This window comes from Manihot esculenta, chromosome 16, assembly GCF_001659605.2.
Source record: "Manihot esculenta cultivar AM560-2 chromosome 16, M.esculenta_v8, whole genome shotgun sequence".
Classification (NCBI taxonomy): Eukaryota; Viridiplantae; Streptophyta; class Magnoliopsida; order Malpighiales; family Euphorbiaceae; genus Manihot; species Manihot esculenta.
The window spans coordinates 8,181,477-8,198,744 of NC_035176.2; the positions used below are offsets into that span (position 1 = coordinate 8,181,477).

The 17,268-nt window shown below is 33.5% G+C and overlaps 2 protein-coding genes across 3 annotated transcripts; one reads left to right on the forward strand and one right to left on the reverse strand.

Moving 5' to 3' along the window:
- The first annotated feature begins 225 nt into the window (after window positions 1–225).
- Window positions 226–2,512, forward strand: LOC110603558 ((R)-mandelonitrile lyase-like). The gene is made up of 3 exons (XM_021741316.2): window positions 226–398; window positions 750–2,262; window positions 2,374–2,512. Exons 1-3 carry the CDS (start codon window positions 305–307, stop codon window positions 2,417–2,419), a joined length of 1,653 nt encoding a protein of 550 aa, XP_021597008.1. The 5' UTR covers window positions 226–304; the 3' UTR covers window positions 2,420–2,512.
- A 7,410-nt stretch (window positions 2,513–9,922) lies between these two features.
- Window positions 9,923–14,928, reverse strand: LOC110603355 (beta-glucuronosyltransferase GlcAT14A). Of its 2 annotated transcripts, XM_043952134.1 has the most exons (6): window positions 14,302–14,928; window positions 14,134–14,209; window positions 13,749–13,861; window positions 12,148–12,507; window positions 11,793–11,864; window positions 9,923–10,059 (listed from the first exon to the last, which is right to left on the reverse strand). In XM_043952134.1, the coding sequence occupies exons 1-5, from the start codon at window positions 14,834–14,836 to the stop codon at window positions 11,794–11,796; spliced, it is 1,155 nt and encodes a 384-aa protein (XP_043808069.1). In that variant the 5' UTR covers window positions 14,837–14,928; the 3' UTR covers window positions 9,923–10,059; window position 11,793. The 2 variants fall into 2 exon arrangements, with proteins under 2 accessions (XP_043808069.1, XP_021596751.1); XM_021741059.2 differs by lacking the exons at window positions 9,923–10,059; window positions 11,793–11,864 and having other exon boundaries at window positions 11,946–12,507.
- Between the last annotated feature and the right edge of the window lie 2,340 nt (window positions 14,929–17,268).

Below are 17,268 nucleotides of genomic sequence, written 5' to 3' on the forward strand. Positions count from 1 at the left end.
CACTATCTTGGTAAAATGTTCATCTCTTCACATTATTTTAATAATTAACCTTTTTTTAACGTTTTACTGTTTTCAATTGGCAATTATTAACGGCGTTAAAGACACATACAGTGGTCAGAGCGTCGCTCAAGATACACCTCACTGTAGCGTATCAGGACTTCAAACACTCCATAACAGCACGATCAGCCTCTAACAGACTCTCCCTCTGTTTTCGTCTCTCTGTCTCTCCTAAGAAAGACGGGGAAAATTCTCTCTCCACCGAGGAACACCAAGAAAACTCAATCTACTTGAAGAAACTCCAAAAATGGTGAAACCCATTTTCTTTTATCATCAATGTATAGCGTTCCTATTGATCGTCTGTGCAACTTTTTCTCATGGAAGACTACATTCTCAACCAGGTCGGTTCTCTTCTATTTTCATCTGTTAAAGATTGAAGCAACCTTCTCTTTCTTATATTCTCTGTTTTCTTGCTGAGAAAACTTGAAAAATGAAGAAAAGCTGTAGGAACTCTTGGGAAATTTGAATACTTTCTCTTCATTTTCTTGGAAACCAAACGGAGACCATAATTTTCTCTGTTCAATACGTATATTTGTTTCCTACAGCCTATCTATTTCCAAAAAATAAAGAAATTGAAAGGCTTCATTTAAACGACTGAAAACCGATCAATCTTTTCTTGTTGTCTATTTTACTTGAGTTTTCGCGGAAAACTAAAATGAGGGTAACATTTCTTGCTCTGAATCTTTACACAGAACCAAGTTATCTGAAGTTCGTAATAAACGCCACGGAATTTCCATCAGAAGATTATTACGATTACATAGTGGTCGGAGGAGGCACTGCCGGTTGCCCATTGGCTACATCTTTGTCAGAGTCCCATCGAGTTCTTCTGCTTGAACGTGGTGGTGTTGCTCACGGTAATTCCAATTTGATGACCCAAGAAGGATTCCTGACCGCATTGACAGAAGTCGATACATTTGATTCTCCAGCACAAGCCTTCACATCTGAGGATGGTGTCCCAAACGCCAGAGGAAGAATTCTTGGTGGGAGCAGTGCAATCAATGCTGGGTTTTATAGTCGAGCAAACCCAGATTTCTTTAGGAAATCAGGTCTCAATTGGGACCTAAGACTTGTGAATCAGTCGTATGACTGGGTTGAGAAGGCTGTTGTTTTTAGGCCTGATCTCAGGAACTGGCAATCTGCTATTAGAGATGGGTTACTGGAGGCTGGGATTAATCCATATAATGGGTATAGTTTAGATCACTTGTTGGGTACAAAGATTGGTGGCTCAACTTTTGATGTTACAGGGAAGAGACACAGTGCAGCAGATCTTCTCAATTATGCAAATCCTGCAAATATCAAAGTAGTTGCATATGCAAGTGTTGAAAGAGTACTTTTAGCATCTACTTCATATTCCAAGTCGAAAATAACAGCAATTGGGGTTGTTTTTCGCGATCACAAGGGACAGTATCACCACGCAATGCTTCACGAAAAGGGAGAGGTGATACTATCTGCTGGTGCCATTGGAAGCCCACAGTTACTTTTATTGAGTGGCATTGGTCCTAGACCTTACCTGTCATCCTGGGGGATTCCTGTAGCATATCATCTTCCAAATGTCGGGCGCTATCTCTATGATAACCCTCGCAATGGTATCTCATTTGTGCCTTCTATCCCACTAGAACATTCCCTCATACAAGTAGTAGGCATTACTGATTTGGGTACTTATCTTGAAGCAGCATCCACTGTGATCCCGTTTACTTCCCCAGCTCGTTCTGTCTTCATTAGGCAAACATCTGCACCTCTTTATCTCACAGTAGCTACCCTTATGGAGAAAATCGTCGGCCCTCTTTCAATAGGCTCACTAAGGCTAGCTTCAACAGATGTGAGAGTGAACCCAATTGTTAGATTCAATTACTTTTCTCATCCATTAGATGTAGAGAGGTGTGTAAATGGTACAAGAAAGATTGGAGATGTGTTGAGGAGTAGGTCTATGGAGGATTTTATGTTCCGTGAATGGTTTGGAGCTAGACGTTTCAGATTTGTAGGACCTGCATTGCCTGCTGATCAAAATGATTTTGTGGAGATGGCTGATTTTTGTCGCAGAACTGTTAGCACAATATGGCATTACCATGGAGGATGTGTTGTGGGGAAAGTGGTTGATGGAGATTACCATGTGTATGGTGTTGGAGCACTTAGAGTTGTTGATGGCTCAGTCTTTAGTGTTTCTCCAGGGACTAATCCTCAGGCTACTGTGATGATGATGGGAAGGTATTATTCTGCTTAATTCACCACAATGTTGTAGTATTCTATTGTTTAGAGAAATTGATTGAATCTTCTCTCTTTCTCTGTTTTCTTCTTCACAATAAATTGTTTTGGCAGATATGTTGGGCTGAAGATGCTGAGGGACCGGATGACGTATAAATGATCATTGTTTTCCTTTTGAGCTTGGAGAATCCATAGCATTGACACTGACCTGCTGGTCTATATTGTACAAATGATTTTTTGATGTGTATCTCTGTTGTTAGATGGAAATTTACTGTTCTAACATGATTCAATCAAATTTTTTGGTATATGATTAATAAAATTGAGATTGTTTAAAAGGAAAAAAGAAATATAACAGTATATAAAAGAAAAATCATGTTTTCTAGGTGCAGCAAAGACTAAAAAGAAAAATTAATAAGTTAATCAATAGATACACTAAGAAAGAAACACTAAAAAGATAAAGAACAAGAAAGAAAATAATGAAAAAGAAAACCAAATTCAATACCCCTGGATATTCTCCCAGCAGATAGCAATACTCTGCCCCTCAACTGTATCATAATTCTATATGTTCATGTTACCTACTTCCCTCTCCTTAAATGCTGAAGAAGGAATATTTCTTGTTAGCCTTTTTGTGCCTGGTGTCCTCCATCTTCTTTTTCTGTACTAGCCAGTTGTCTAAGAGATTCTCAAATTTTCTTTCCCTTTTTCTGCCTTTTAGCCTTCTAGAATAATCCTTAAAAGGCTTCGTAATATTTTCAACTTCTACATGGACCCCTTATCATTATTGCCTTCTTTTAAATCAGTCTTGCTCTCAAAGCTGAAATAAGGAAATTGTCCTTGAAAATCAACTTGATCAATCCAAGTAGCTTCCTTTGCAGACTGTCCTTTTCACTGTACCAACACTTGAGAGAGTGTCTGGTTTACAAATGATGTTCCTTTTCCCGCAAATACATTCTGATTCTACCATTCATTCTTCAAGTACATCTAAGTGGGCTGACAAATTCTGAACTACTTAATGTTCCCCTACCACCTTCTTGAGCTGTAAAATATGAAAAACAGGATGTATTCTAGATGAATCTTGTAACTTCAGCTTGTATGCAACAACTCCTACTTGGCTTATAATTTTGAATGGTCCAAAGTAACGGGAAACTAATTTTGCACAACTTCTACCAATTAATAAAGTATGTCTATAAGATCTCATTTTAAGGAAAACTTGGTCTCCCATTGTAAACTCTATATCCCTTCTCTTTCACCAATAGTTATGCCTGAAGCAAATGGAATTTAAGTTGTTGAATATTCTCATCGGCTCTACAGTTGTTGAGATATATCCTCAACTCTAGTTTCTCCTCGCAAAAATATTTGCAATACTGGTAGAGGCCTACCATACACGACTTCAGAAAGGGATTTCCCACTTGCGGACAGGAAACATGTATTATACCAGTACTCAACCTAACAAAGCCACTAAACCATCCTTTTGGTTGTTCAAAACAGACACAACGAAGATATGACTCCAAACATTGATTTAAAATCTCTATTTGTCTATCCGTTTATATTACTATAACTAAATTTTAATTAGGTCCTTTGCATTCGAAATAACTCACTCCATAAATTGCAAAGAAATACTAAGCCCCGATCACTTACAATTTCTCTTGGAATACCATGTAGCCTTACTATCTCTTTTGTGAAAACTTGAGCCACTTTTATTGCGGTAAAAAGATGGCTAAGAGCAATGAAGTGCCACTAGTATATAATCTATCCAATGAGACTTTGACAAGCCCGTTATGAAGTCAATGGAGATATCCTTTTGATAATCTGAAATCCAGAAAATAGGGTTTTTACAATGGGTTCTGTAAAACTTAGGAAAAGCTTAGACCCAGAGGCGAGTATTTCTCCTTTTATAGGTTTTCTTTTGTCTGCTAGTGACGTGCCAACAGAACGAATATCATTAGACCATCTGTGTCCCTGCTACGCTGATACGGACGTACGAGGGAATCAGATCTCTGCCCCATGCGTAACGGTCTCTGATTCTCTCTGTGCGCGGGTAGGCGGGTCTGCAAGGCGGATGGATGAATCCTTCTTCGGGTTCCGGGCTGGACCGGAGAATAGGAATAAAGCAGGGCCCAAATGGGATCGGCCTGAGGTGTAGTGAAGACAAGGCCGGCCTGGTGGAGAAAGCCAGATGAAGCCCGGTCGTGAGGCTGAGCGGACTGGACCCAATTGGCGTGAGTGGCTTGAGGATCTCTAAGTAATGGGCTATTTTCTTGGGTCTGGCCCTAGACTGGGGTGAGGTGAACTCAGAAACCATCACCTTCCAAATGGAGTCTAGAATGGAAGTGGCCGTAGCAAACTTACTAGTGATTGGGTTTCATATTGCGAGTTTGGAAAATTAGGGAAGCTGCCACGAATTTCTATATTGTTGTCATACTTCCCAGCCAATAAAAATTTAAAGCCATATGATGGTAAATGTAGAAGGCTCTTGAGTGACCGCCTTAAAGTGTGGCATGAAATTCAGTTGTAAATTTCAAAATCCAAACTGAACCAATCAACAAGATTAGCCTTAGCCTCCCCTTGCAGTATAACTTATCATGAACTACTGACATTTTAACTTTTTTTAATATTTAAGCTTTGAATTTTATTTTATAAACAATTCAATATATGTATTTTTAAATTTTTATATGTAAAAATCATATGACAATTAGTATTATAGTAGAGAGTAATTTTTATCTTGATCGAATTTATATATAGGGTAAATGTATAGAGTTTCACTATCATTTTATATTACATATTTATATCGACCCAATATAAATAAAATTTTCTATATAAGAGATATTAAAAGACATCATAATATGTCACACATAACTCATTATTAAATTGAGCTGGAGTTAATGAAATTTAATGAGATTAACTATTTATCCTAAAAATACTAATAGATAAAAGTACATATCAGTTTATGCAATAAAATAAAAATGGTCAAGTTCTAGATGTTAAAAATGTGAAAGTAAATTAAAGTGTATTTTTTAAAAAAAATATTTAACAACATTTTAATGCACTGTAAAAAAATATTTAACAATATTTATTAAAATGTCTTAAAAATTAATTTTAATATATTTAATTATAAAAATTTAAAACATTAAAAATAATAACTTTTAAAATAATCTGAAAATGCATTCAAAAAAATCAATTGTGGTCTAATTTGCTTCGTCCTCAATAGTGCTGTAATTTGTAATCTCTAACTCTAAAGACAAGACAGAGCTAAAAATTGAGAATGACCGGTTAAAAAACGTGTGCGAAGGAACCAGGGGAGAGGCCCAGGGGAGAGATAGAAGGGTAACCAGCAACGATGAATTTCCGGTCACCTGTAGCTGTTGAAATGATCTGTCACCGACCTCATCTCGATATACCTTCGGTGACGTGATTTCTTCGGAAAACTACCAAAAAGGAGAAACCAAAATCTTAAGAGTTTGTACCCTGCAAAAATTAATTGGTTTCCGGCGCTTCGTGTTTATTTCTCGTAATCAGCCGACGGAGGGAAAGCTCAATCAACAGCTAGTTGCATCAACGACGACGGCGCTTGAGGCTACGTCAACTGGATTTGATACCGCTTAGCTATTCTTCATCCTAGAGTGATCTCGAGTTAGGTAAGTCTTAGTTGTGAGACATCTCAAAATTTTATGCGTGCAAGAGTATGAACTTTGGTTGTGTTGTTTGTATGGACGTCTTCATGGTTAAATTATTTTCTTCAGTTTTCTAGTTTTCTTTCCCTTTGCGCACTGGAATAGGATTGGTTTCTGATTGGGTACTCTCTGTCAATTGTTGAAAAAGAAAAAAATATAAATCGGATTTGGGAGAGGGTATGGATAATAAGGGACATTTAATTGCTGGTTTTGGGACGAGTTCAAGTAGGCATGATTATAGACTCATTTTGGGAATTCGTAAGACAACTTTGTAGGAACTCTGTGATTGTGCTATCCTTCTCTAAAGTTAAGCGAAACTGCAGTAGAATTCGTGTGTGCACCATTTGAGAATAAGAAGCTAGGACAAGTACTTCTTGTTTTTGGAAACAATCACATGTTCTTAATACTAAATGACACTAACATAAGATTTGTAAAACTCTGTAAGATTCTTAATGGCGAACATATCTTCTAGTATATGCTTCGAAAATATCATGATGGATGTTGTCAATCAATTTTGATGAGGTTTAATATGCAATTTGGGTTGTTTTGACATGGTAGTATGATATGATCTGCACTGGACAAATTAAATATTTCTGTTCTGTGTTCATTTATTATTTTAATATCGTTGGCCTCTCTCTCTCTCTCTCTTTATTTATTTATTTTTTTCCCTTTTGTTGTGTAAATAGTTTTCTTTGAGAACCCACAAAGACCTACTGAAACTTAAGTCAGTTTTGGATAGCTATCTTGCAGTATGTTCATGCAGGAGTTTTTTCCTTTTATTATTATTTTTTGTTATTTTATATTGTTGAGAAGAACAGAATTACTGATATTTTGATGTGTGAGCTAGGTTTTGAAATGAGCTAGACCATCTAGGATATAGAGAAAAGGGTTTTTGTATTATTTACTGAACGTATTACAGAAGCTTATATAATGTCTCTAACTAAATACAATATAAATATACAGCTCTAACTCAAATACTAAAAATAAGTATACAGCTATAACTCAAATACTAAAAATAAGTATACAGCTATAACTCAAATACTAAAAATAGATAAAACTGTTATAGTTAGTCTTTATCCTTAATATCTACAACTAACTAAATACAAGATAAGTATACAACTATAACTCAAATACTTAAAAATAGATAAAACTGTTATAGTTAGTCTTTATCCTTAATACGCCCCCGCAAGATTGAGGCGCCATTGGAGACTCCAATCTTGGTTCTAAAGTAACAAAACTGAGTTCTTCCCAAAGCCTTTGTAAGCACATCAGCAACTTGATCTTTTGAACTTATGTGAAGAACCCTTAACTGTCCAGCATTAATTTTCTCGCGAACAAAATGGTAATCCAGTGCAAGATGCTTCATCCTAGTATGATAAATTGGATTGGCGCAGAAGTAAGTCGCACCAAGATTATCACAATGAAGGACTGGTGGTTGTGATATTGGTGCTCCCAAATCTTGTAATAAACTTTGAACCCAAAATACCTCTGCTGTAGCATTGGCTAAGGCTTTGTACTCAGCCTCTGTAGAAGATCGTGAGACAGTCTTTTGCCGACTAGATTTCCAAGAGATAATATTAGAACCAAGATATAGAACATAAGCAGTTGTAGACCTCCCATTATCAAGGGCACCACCCCAATCAGAATCAGAGAAGGCAGACAGAGTATGAGTGGAATTTCGATTGAGAAATAAGCCATAATGTATGGTTCCTTTGAGATATCGCAAAACACATTTCAGTGCTTGAAGATGAGTTTGCGTCGGTGCATGCATAAACTGTGACAGCCGATTCACTGCAAAAGAAACATCAGGACGCGTAATTGCCAAATATTGAAGAGATCCAACAATTTGGCGATATACGGTGGAATCAGTCGAACTAGAACCATCATTTAAGATCAGCTTGTCTCCTGTAGACATAGGAGTATTCACCTCTTTAGCTCCAGCCATATCAAATCGGTCTAACAAATTAGCAATATGTCGATGTTGTGAAAGAAATAATCCTGCAGCTGTAGAAATTACTTCAACCCCCAAAAAATGATTTAATATTCCCAAATCTTTGATAGAGAACTGAGCAGAGAGCTTCTGTACACAGGTATTCAGAAAATGATTGTTATTACCTGTAAGTACAATATCATCAACATATACTAGAAAATATGCAGTAATCCCATTGGAGGAAAAAATAAACAAGGACGCATCAGCATTTGATTTGCGAAAACCAAGTTTGAGCAAAAAAGAAGTAAGTTCAAGATACCAAGCTCGTGGAGCCTGTTTCAAACCATAAAGAGACTTCTTCAGTTTGCAAACATAATCAGAAAACTCAGGTTGCACATATCCTGGAGGTTGCTGCATGTAGACATTTTCATAAAGTGTGCCATGTAAAAAGGCATTATTTACATCCAATTGCCTTAACTGCCATCCTTTAGAAATTGCAAGAGTAAGAACTACCCGAATTGTGACCGGTTTTGTAACCGGACTAAATGTATCAAAATAATCACGCCCAGGTTCCTGAAGAAATCCTTTGGCAACCAAACGTGCCTTGTACTTATCAATAGTACCATCCGGTTTACGCTTAATCCGAAACACCCATTTGCAACTAATAAGATGATGTTTGTCTCTCGGAACCAGCTCCCAAGTTTTATTTTGCAAAAGAGCATTGTACTCTGAATCCATCGCCTGCCGCCAAAGTGAACTTGCCAGAGCTTGTTTAACTGTTCTTGGCTCGAGTGTATCCTGTAAAGGATATTTAGTTGTAAGATTAACAAAGGAAGAATTAAAATACTTTGAGTTAGGCTTCCTTTGTCGCTGCTGCCGTTGTACAGGAGCTGGAACTGAGTCTTGTGAAACAATCGGTAGTGGCAAATCTAAATCATCAGTAGAAGATTCAGTCATCAAAGGTTCAACTTGTTGAGTCTCAGTACTAATTAATGGCATGGCAGATTGATCAGATTCTGCTGATAATGCTGTAATAGATTCTGAACCAGTACTCGAAACCAACAAATCAGAATCACTTGGAATAGAAATTGCCAATGGAACCGAAGCAACTGCAGTTGGTGCAACAGGTGATGAATTTTGTTGTTGTGCCGAACCTGTACAAGAAGCATCTCGAAAATAATCTGTAAATTGATGAGAACTAGTGCAAGTTTCAGATGGAAAAATATGCTCAACAAATTGAACATGACGAGACAAATACAAACGATTAGCCTTTGGATCATAACATTTATATGCAGATTGAGTTGGAGAATATCCAAGAAAAATACAAGGCAATGAACGACACTGAAGTTTAGAATTATTATATGGCCTTAGCCATGGAAAACAAAGACAACCAAAAGATTTTAATCGCTTAAAATTATGAGACATACCAAACAATCTAGAGAAAGGTGTTTGAAACGAAATAGCGGACGAAGGCAACCGATTGAGCAAATAAACAGCAGCCTGGAAAGCATGAGACCAATAATTAGAAGGTAAAGACGAAAATTGTAACATAGCAAGACCTGTTTCAACTATTGAGCGATGACGACGTTCAGCAGTACCATTATGCTCTGGCGTATGTGGAGGTGTTGTATAATGTGAAATACCACAAGACAAAAAATGATGCTTAAGCTTTTGATACTCCCCACCATTATCAGTAAACATAGAAACAATTTTAGTGTGAAAATAATTTTCAACCAATTTCTGAAAGTGGATAAACAAATCATGAGTATCAGATTTCTTCTTCATGGGATATAGCCAAACATACTTAGAATAGTGATCAATAAATGTAACGTAATACTCATAGCCATCAATAGATTTTTGTGTAGGACCCCAAACATCGGAATAAACAAGTTGCAAAGGCTTATTACTAACAAGAGAATTCTCAGAAAATGGTAATTTATGACTCTTGCTCATAGAGCAGGAAGTACAATGAAAACTAGAAACATAGTTAGACATAGACTGAAGACCAATATTTCGAAGTACTAACAAAAAGACTTTATTGTTGGGATGACCAAGTTTGTGATGCCATTCAGAAAGCAAAGACAGACACCGAGTAGTAACATTTAGCTGAGGACGTTGAGAATTAACTCTGGAAAAACTTGCACAGTATATATCATCAATGTTCTCTCCCCGTAGCAGAGACACCCCCGTGTACAGATCCTTCACAACAAAATAAGATGGAAAAAATTCCACAGAAACATGATTAGTGCGACATAACTTAGCAATTGAAACCAAATTCTTGCGCAGATTAGGCACACATAACACATTAGGCAATGATAAATTCTTAGAGTAAGCAGGAATTTGCACAAAACCAGTATGTGATACAGCAAGCGTTTTACCATCACCAAGTTGTACTTCCTCAGGACCTCCATAGTCAGAATAGCTTTGCAAAGAAGCTGGATTCGACACAATATGATGAGAAGCTCCGCTATCAAATAACCATTGTTGTGGAGAAGAAGCAGCCATAGCAGAAGTAACATTAACTGCAGGTATCGGTGCTAAAGAATGAGAGGTATCAGTCTTCAAAGACATATTATTCTCCTTAAGAAAGCGAGCCAATTTGCGACATTCAGCAGTAGTATGCCCAGTATATTCACATAATTGACATACCACATCAGGTCGATAAGAACCTCGACCTCGACCACCAGAGTAAGAACCACGACCACCACGTCGATTTCCAGAATAATTGTAGTTTTGTGGAGATCGATTATAATTGCCATTCTGATTTTGTGAACGCCCTCTAGAACGTTGAGTGTAATTGACAGTAGCAATCACTTGTGACGTAGCTGAAACAGTTGTGGAATCTTTTTCTTGTAAGGATCGTTCATGATCAGTAAGTTTTTCAAAGAGATCAGAAAAGGTTATTGGGGTTTCACGAACTTTTAACGCAGCAACTATAGGACTGTAATCATCTCCCAATCGCGTGATAATATAAACAATTAAATCATCATCACTCACCGGATTCTGGGTAAGAGCAAGCTCATCTGCAATAGCCCTCATCTCATTGAGAAAAACAGCAATCGGTTTGGTTCCCTTAGAGTTCTGTGCTAATTTAGTCTTTAAGGACAAAATTCTAGAACGAGAAACATTAGCAAAACTCTGGTGAAGCCGATCCCATGCTTCTTTGGCAGTATTGGCTGAAGAAATCAAGGGTTGAATAGTATCGGAACAACTTCCTAAAAGAGCACTGATCAAGATTTGATCTTGTCGAAACCATAAGGCGAAAGCTGGGTTGGCTGTTTTGTCTTTTTCAGAAAGAAATTGTGATGGTGCAACCCGTGAACCATCAATAAAATCAAGTAAATCAAGACCAATTAAGGTTGATTGGATCTGTTTTCTCCAAACAGGAAAATTCTCTTGAGTAAGTTTAATAGGAAAATGCGTTGGAGCATTTAATTGAATAATAGTAATAGATGACGAAGCCATCAATTAAAGTTTAAGAAAATTGGATCAGAAAACTCGTGAGAGCAGATTGCGGCTCTTGATACCATATAGAGAAAAGGGTTTTTGTATTATTTACTGAACGTATTACAGAAGCTTATATAATGTCTCTAACTAAATACAATATAAGTATACAGCTCTAACTCAAATACTAAAAATAAGTATACAGCTATAACTCAAATACTAAAAATAAGTATACAGCTATAACTCAAATACTAAAAATAGATAAAACTGTTATAGTTAGTCTTTATCCTTAATATCTACAACTAACTAAATACAAGATAAGTATACAACTATAACTCAAATACTTAAAAATAGATAAAACTGTTATAGTTAGTCTTTATCCTTAATATAGGATTTGCAATATCACTCTTTCTATGTGGTGATTTTTATTAATTTATTCTTGCAGATAAGTATAAGCTATAGCAACGGCAGAACCAGTTTCTGCTCACCTCAGGCCTTGTGTACCCCCGAGGACCTTACTCTTCCTAAACCCGGGATGGGACTTTTATACCGTTCAAACCCTGAAACCAATTGGATACTATCATTGAGGGTTGTGAATCCAGCAGAAGATAATTGTAAAAAAATAAAGTAGGAAATGCATATTAAAGAGCAAAATTTGACTTGAATTTGGACAAATTTTTCACAGATTAAATTATTGATGGCAGTGATGGTTAGATCTCAGTAGCTCTGAAATTAACGATGCAAGCTTCATACCAGAAGGCCCTGGCTTTACAGAATCAATATTACCCCAAGTTGAGCACAAATTCCAGTTCTCAGACTCGGTGTAATTAATCACATCAATACCTTGGTGGCTTAAGCACCAGCTTCCCGGCACCACTGCATCAGGTAGGCGGTTTAAGATCATCTCATCAATCCTGTTGAGCTCTGAGTTACCTTCTTTAAATGGACTTGCAAATGCTGCTGCTGCTGCTCCACTATAAAGTACTGTCTTGTTAGATTTAGGATCTTCTAAAATATTGTACCTTAAGTCGGTATTTATTGTTGTGTTGTGAAAATCTGGGGAGTTGCAAATGAGTGTGTGGAAGTAGAATTCAATTGGGTATGCTGCATTGCTGAAATACATTACTAGTTTTCTTGGGAGGTTGTCCCATCCTTTCACACTGTACTCCATCAAAGCTCTTGTAAGAATCAGCCAGGGTGAACCTGTATGTTAGTATGTATGTTAAAAATTCAAATCCCATTTTATATATGTACGGAAAAATTTCTATAAGATTTCTGTATATTTTAATAAATTCATTAATTTTTCTTTATTTCAAAAATCACATTAAGCTCCTGTATTTATAAATTTTATAAAATTAAATTCTTTAATCTTTTGATTGTCTTAAATATTTAAATTCTATAATTTGAATTATGTATATTATTTAATTTATATAATTTTAAATACTATAATTTAGATTATAATCCTTGAGATTAAATAAAATTCACAATTTAATTTCTACTTTTTAATAGTAAATATTTTAATTTTAATTTTATTAATTAAATAGACATTTTGTAAAATTTATTTTTAATTAACTTTTAATGGAAGAAATTAATTTGATTAAATTGCTATAAGCTATTAAAATTAAAAGAATTTAATCGTTACTTTTTTTAGTTTCATAATTTTTGAATACTTTTCTTTTCTTCTCTGTTGGTTGTTTTAAAATTATTATCCATTTTTCCTTTTCATATTACATTATATAAATCGAATATTATAATTTTATTTAATTTTATATATAAATTTTTATTAAATGTTATTTTTCTAAATAAATAATAAAAATATCTCATAGTATTTAATAAAAGTTAATATTTTTAATATGAATGTAAAATAGATAAAAATTATAAAATGAATAGAATACAAAAAGTAAAATTCAAAGACTAATTTATCATAGACTATGTTATTAACGAAATAAAATCTTAAGAATTAAATTATTTATTGTCAAAATGATAGGGACTGAACTATAAATTTTGTTAAACTTTAAGAACCATGTTATAAATTATCCTTTTAAATATTCATGCTATTTAATTTTTCTTATTTATAGCTATTTTTATAAAAAATTAGATAATTTGATTTATAAAATATAAAAATTTTTCAATCGAGTAATTATAAAATAGAGATAAATAAATATTTTTTTTTTTTAAAAATTCAGGAATTTAATAGCAATGTAGATCACACAAAAAATTGCCATACAAAATTTTTTTTGCAATTTTCCTAAATTTGTAGGCTAATTGAATGCTAATTCAATCAAATCCAATAATGATTAACTCTGTGCTAAAAAATGACTAATTATTTACTAAAATAAATCGTTTATAAAAAAAAAATTGAATTAAATTCGTAAATCTATCATTGACTTCACATATTGATCAGTAATTATTTTGCCATGTGAAATTCAGAAGGAAACACTAACCTCCAAAGATCTTGAAAGCATTTGGAGTTCGAGTTTCTACAGTGTAGAAAAGGTCATTTCTCTTTTGAAGATATAAACTGGGATCTATAACAATTTGTTCTATCCTTCGTTTCCTGCAACAAATCAAATTCAACTCTAAAATTCAGTATTAATTAAAGAAAAATAAGAAAAAAATTGCATTTAAAATATGAAATTTAAGATACCCTTATTTGGTGTTCACCGGTGGTAAGTACATCTAAGTAAATCTAAGAAATCAGATTCTACTCTCTAAATTCCCGATTCCCATTTCAAAAAGAAAAAAAATACCCTTATATAATAGGGACTAATTCGGCACCTTTAACTTCTTCATCGCATGATCTGAATAAAAAAGAGGGTTCAAGCTTACTCTTTCCACTCAGTTTCATTTGAAAAATGTATGAAGTTGAGGTCCCTTGGTAATGAACTGAAGACATAGAGAAGATCTGCACACACAAAGAATTCAGCATTTCACAAATGTCAGATAGAAAAATTTTGAGTTGTTTCTATTTTTCTTGGGAACTTTCAGAAGTTTTACCATCTTGAGTCATAATAGGATAATCAGAAGGGCTTAAATTGATGAACCAATCCCAATCTTGATTTAACTTGAGAAGAAGTGCAGCAGCATGAAGAATAGCAGCAAGAGCTGATGATCCAATCCTGTTAATACCATAACTTTTTCCAACAACATAAACATTTCCAAAACTTGTAAACAAATTCTCAGATTTGATCCAAACTAACAAATCAACCCTTTCATAATCCACTGCATCAGAATCCAGCTGCAGCAGATACTGATTTCTTGGATGATAAATAGCTTTCAACAATCTCATCATCCTCTTGCCATCTCCACTGCTTCCACAAATCCAGTAAGCAAGAATTGGCGGATGGCCATGGCCTTTCGAAGGCAAACTTACTGGGAGGTGAAAATCTTCACTTGCTTGATCAGAAAACTCATCTCCAAACCATGATCTCCTCACACTCATCACTAGCAGAACACTCATGATTGCCATAGCAAGAATCCATAGACGATAATCTGAAGTGATTCCTAATAAAACTTTTGAAGTCCTCACCATTTCATCATACTTTAGAACTAAATTAGAAGAGATTTGAAGCTAGATTTATAGTTGGAAATCAAGTGATGAATATTGTTTAAGAAGGAGGTGAAGACTCATATATCTTGAAATTTAGAAAATGACTGCTTATATGCTCCTTTACTCACATTGATGTGGGTCCTACCTCTACTACAAAAATCAATATAAATTGTTAATTCATATATTTTAATTTAAAATATGCTCCATTTCATCATACTTTGGAATAAATCAGTACTTTCAATGAGATTACTTATTTTGAGGGTGCGCAGTATTCGGTTCAAATCGAAAAAATCAATCGAACTGAATTAATTTAAAAATTCAGTTTGATTTTTTATTCAATTCGGTTCGATTCGATTTTTAATTTAAAAAATTTCAGTTATTTTGGTTTGGTTCAATTTTGATTAGAAAAAATTGAAAAATCGAATCGAACCGATTAGTGATAATAGTATATTATTTTCAATAATATAGTGAGATTAGATTATATTAAGGTTAAAATATTTTAATTAAATTTTAAAATACTAAAAATAAAGTGTAAAAATAAAAAATTTATTAAAAATTGAAACTGATCAAACCGAATCAGATCGGTTCAGTTCGATTCGGTTTCTAATAAAAATCGATTCGTTTTGATTTTCATAAATACCAAAATTTCAGTTTTCAGTTTATTCAATTCAGTTTGATTTTGAACCGAATTGATTGAATGATCAACCCTATAGATTTTAATAATTTCTCTTTTAAAAAATGACTATAACTTAATTTTTTTTTAAGCAGGAAAATATTTTTTATTGACTAAATTTTTTGAATGTTCTAAACTTTATAAAATATGAAAAATATTGAAAAATATTTTTCGTGAAACTAACAGAACTATGGCATATTTATTTTTTAATGTACATAAGATGTATATATTTTATAAATTTGGCATGAAATTTAAAGGGATAGAAACACACCTTTCAATGATCTACATGAAATTTGAAGATCAACTCACTAGTAGAGCCTTCTTTACTAGAAAGCAGTAGTTGAGAAAGATGCAAAACAATTTTCAAGTTCAAACAATAATTTCAGTAGTTGCACCACTTATTATTAGATTGAGATCAACCCATTCTGAGTGACCCACACCAACTAACTCACAGTGTCTATATCTTGAAAATTTTGTATATTTAGGCTGTCAGAAGCTGTGCTTAAACCACCAACTTTGTAGGGAATAAGGATTGCTTGAGATTAAAGAAAAGTGAGAGAGAGAGACTTGTTGTGATGGTTGAAATGTTGCTGCTTTCCTTTCAGCTTTGCTTTATTGTGTAGATTTCTCATTGGTGGGTTTTTATATGGGTTGTTAAATTTCCTTTTGATTTTTTTCTTTGGCTAATTAATACAAAAGGATGCATTGGGTAATAAATATATGTAATTAAAGTCAGGGAGAATCGGAAACTAGTCTGTGCTGTCAAAGGTACTGGAAGAAGGAGCAGGAGAACTACAGTCTAGACGATGTCTCTCGTCCTTTTCTAAAAAAAATTTTGTAAAAATCTTTTGTACTAAATTCAAGCCACCAAATTTAGATAAATATGACGGAAGAACAAACTTTAGAAATCACCAGACAATTTTTAAAATAATAATAGTTTCTATAGTATAGAAAAATTTACTAGCTAGTTTTTTAATTTTAAAAAATGCTTTCTGACATTTTAAAAAGTCTACTAATAAGTCTTTTCATTAATTTTAACCATTAACTATTATAAAAAAAAATCTAAAATGACTTTGATATAAGGAGATTAATTAGTAAATTTCTTTAAAAAAATTTGAAGGATCAATTAATAAGTTTTTCAAAATCATAGAAATTAAATAGTAAAATATTTAATAAAAAAAATTAATAGAGAGATTAATTAATAGATTTTTTAAAATATTAGAAATATTATAATATATTTTTTAAAATTCAGAGGTTAACTAATAAATTTTTTTTATTATAGGGAATAAGTAATTTTTTTTTTTTGTTAAATTATGACCAACCTTATTTCATTTTGAATAAACAATTTATTGCCTTATGATGTTGAAGTAAGAATTGCTTATTAGAATTGATGTTGATATTAGATAGTTGGTGAATGTTTATTATTATTTTTTGGCATATATCGACTCTATTAAAATTTAAATTCAAAATTTCACAGTTTTAAAAATAATTTTAATATAGTTAAATATATATTGACACATCTATAATAATAATTGGGGTTAATTTAAACTAAACTTTTAACCTATTTAATACTTAATTTATAAAAATTATAATAATTAAATACAATTTACTTATATTATTAATAATTTTTCGAAAAAAATTAAACATGAATCATGAATATTGCTGATTACACAATAAATTTTACTAACGAAATCCTGAATTTTTATAAACAAATAAAATTAAATGAGATTAATTTTATTAT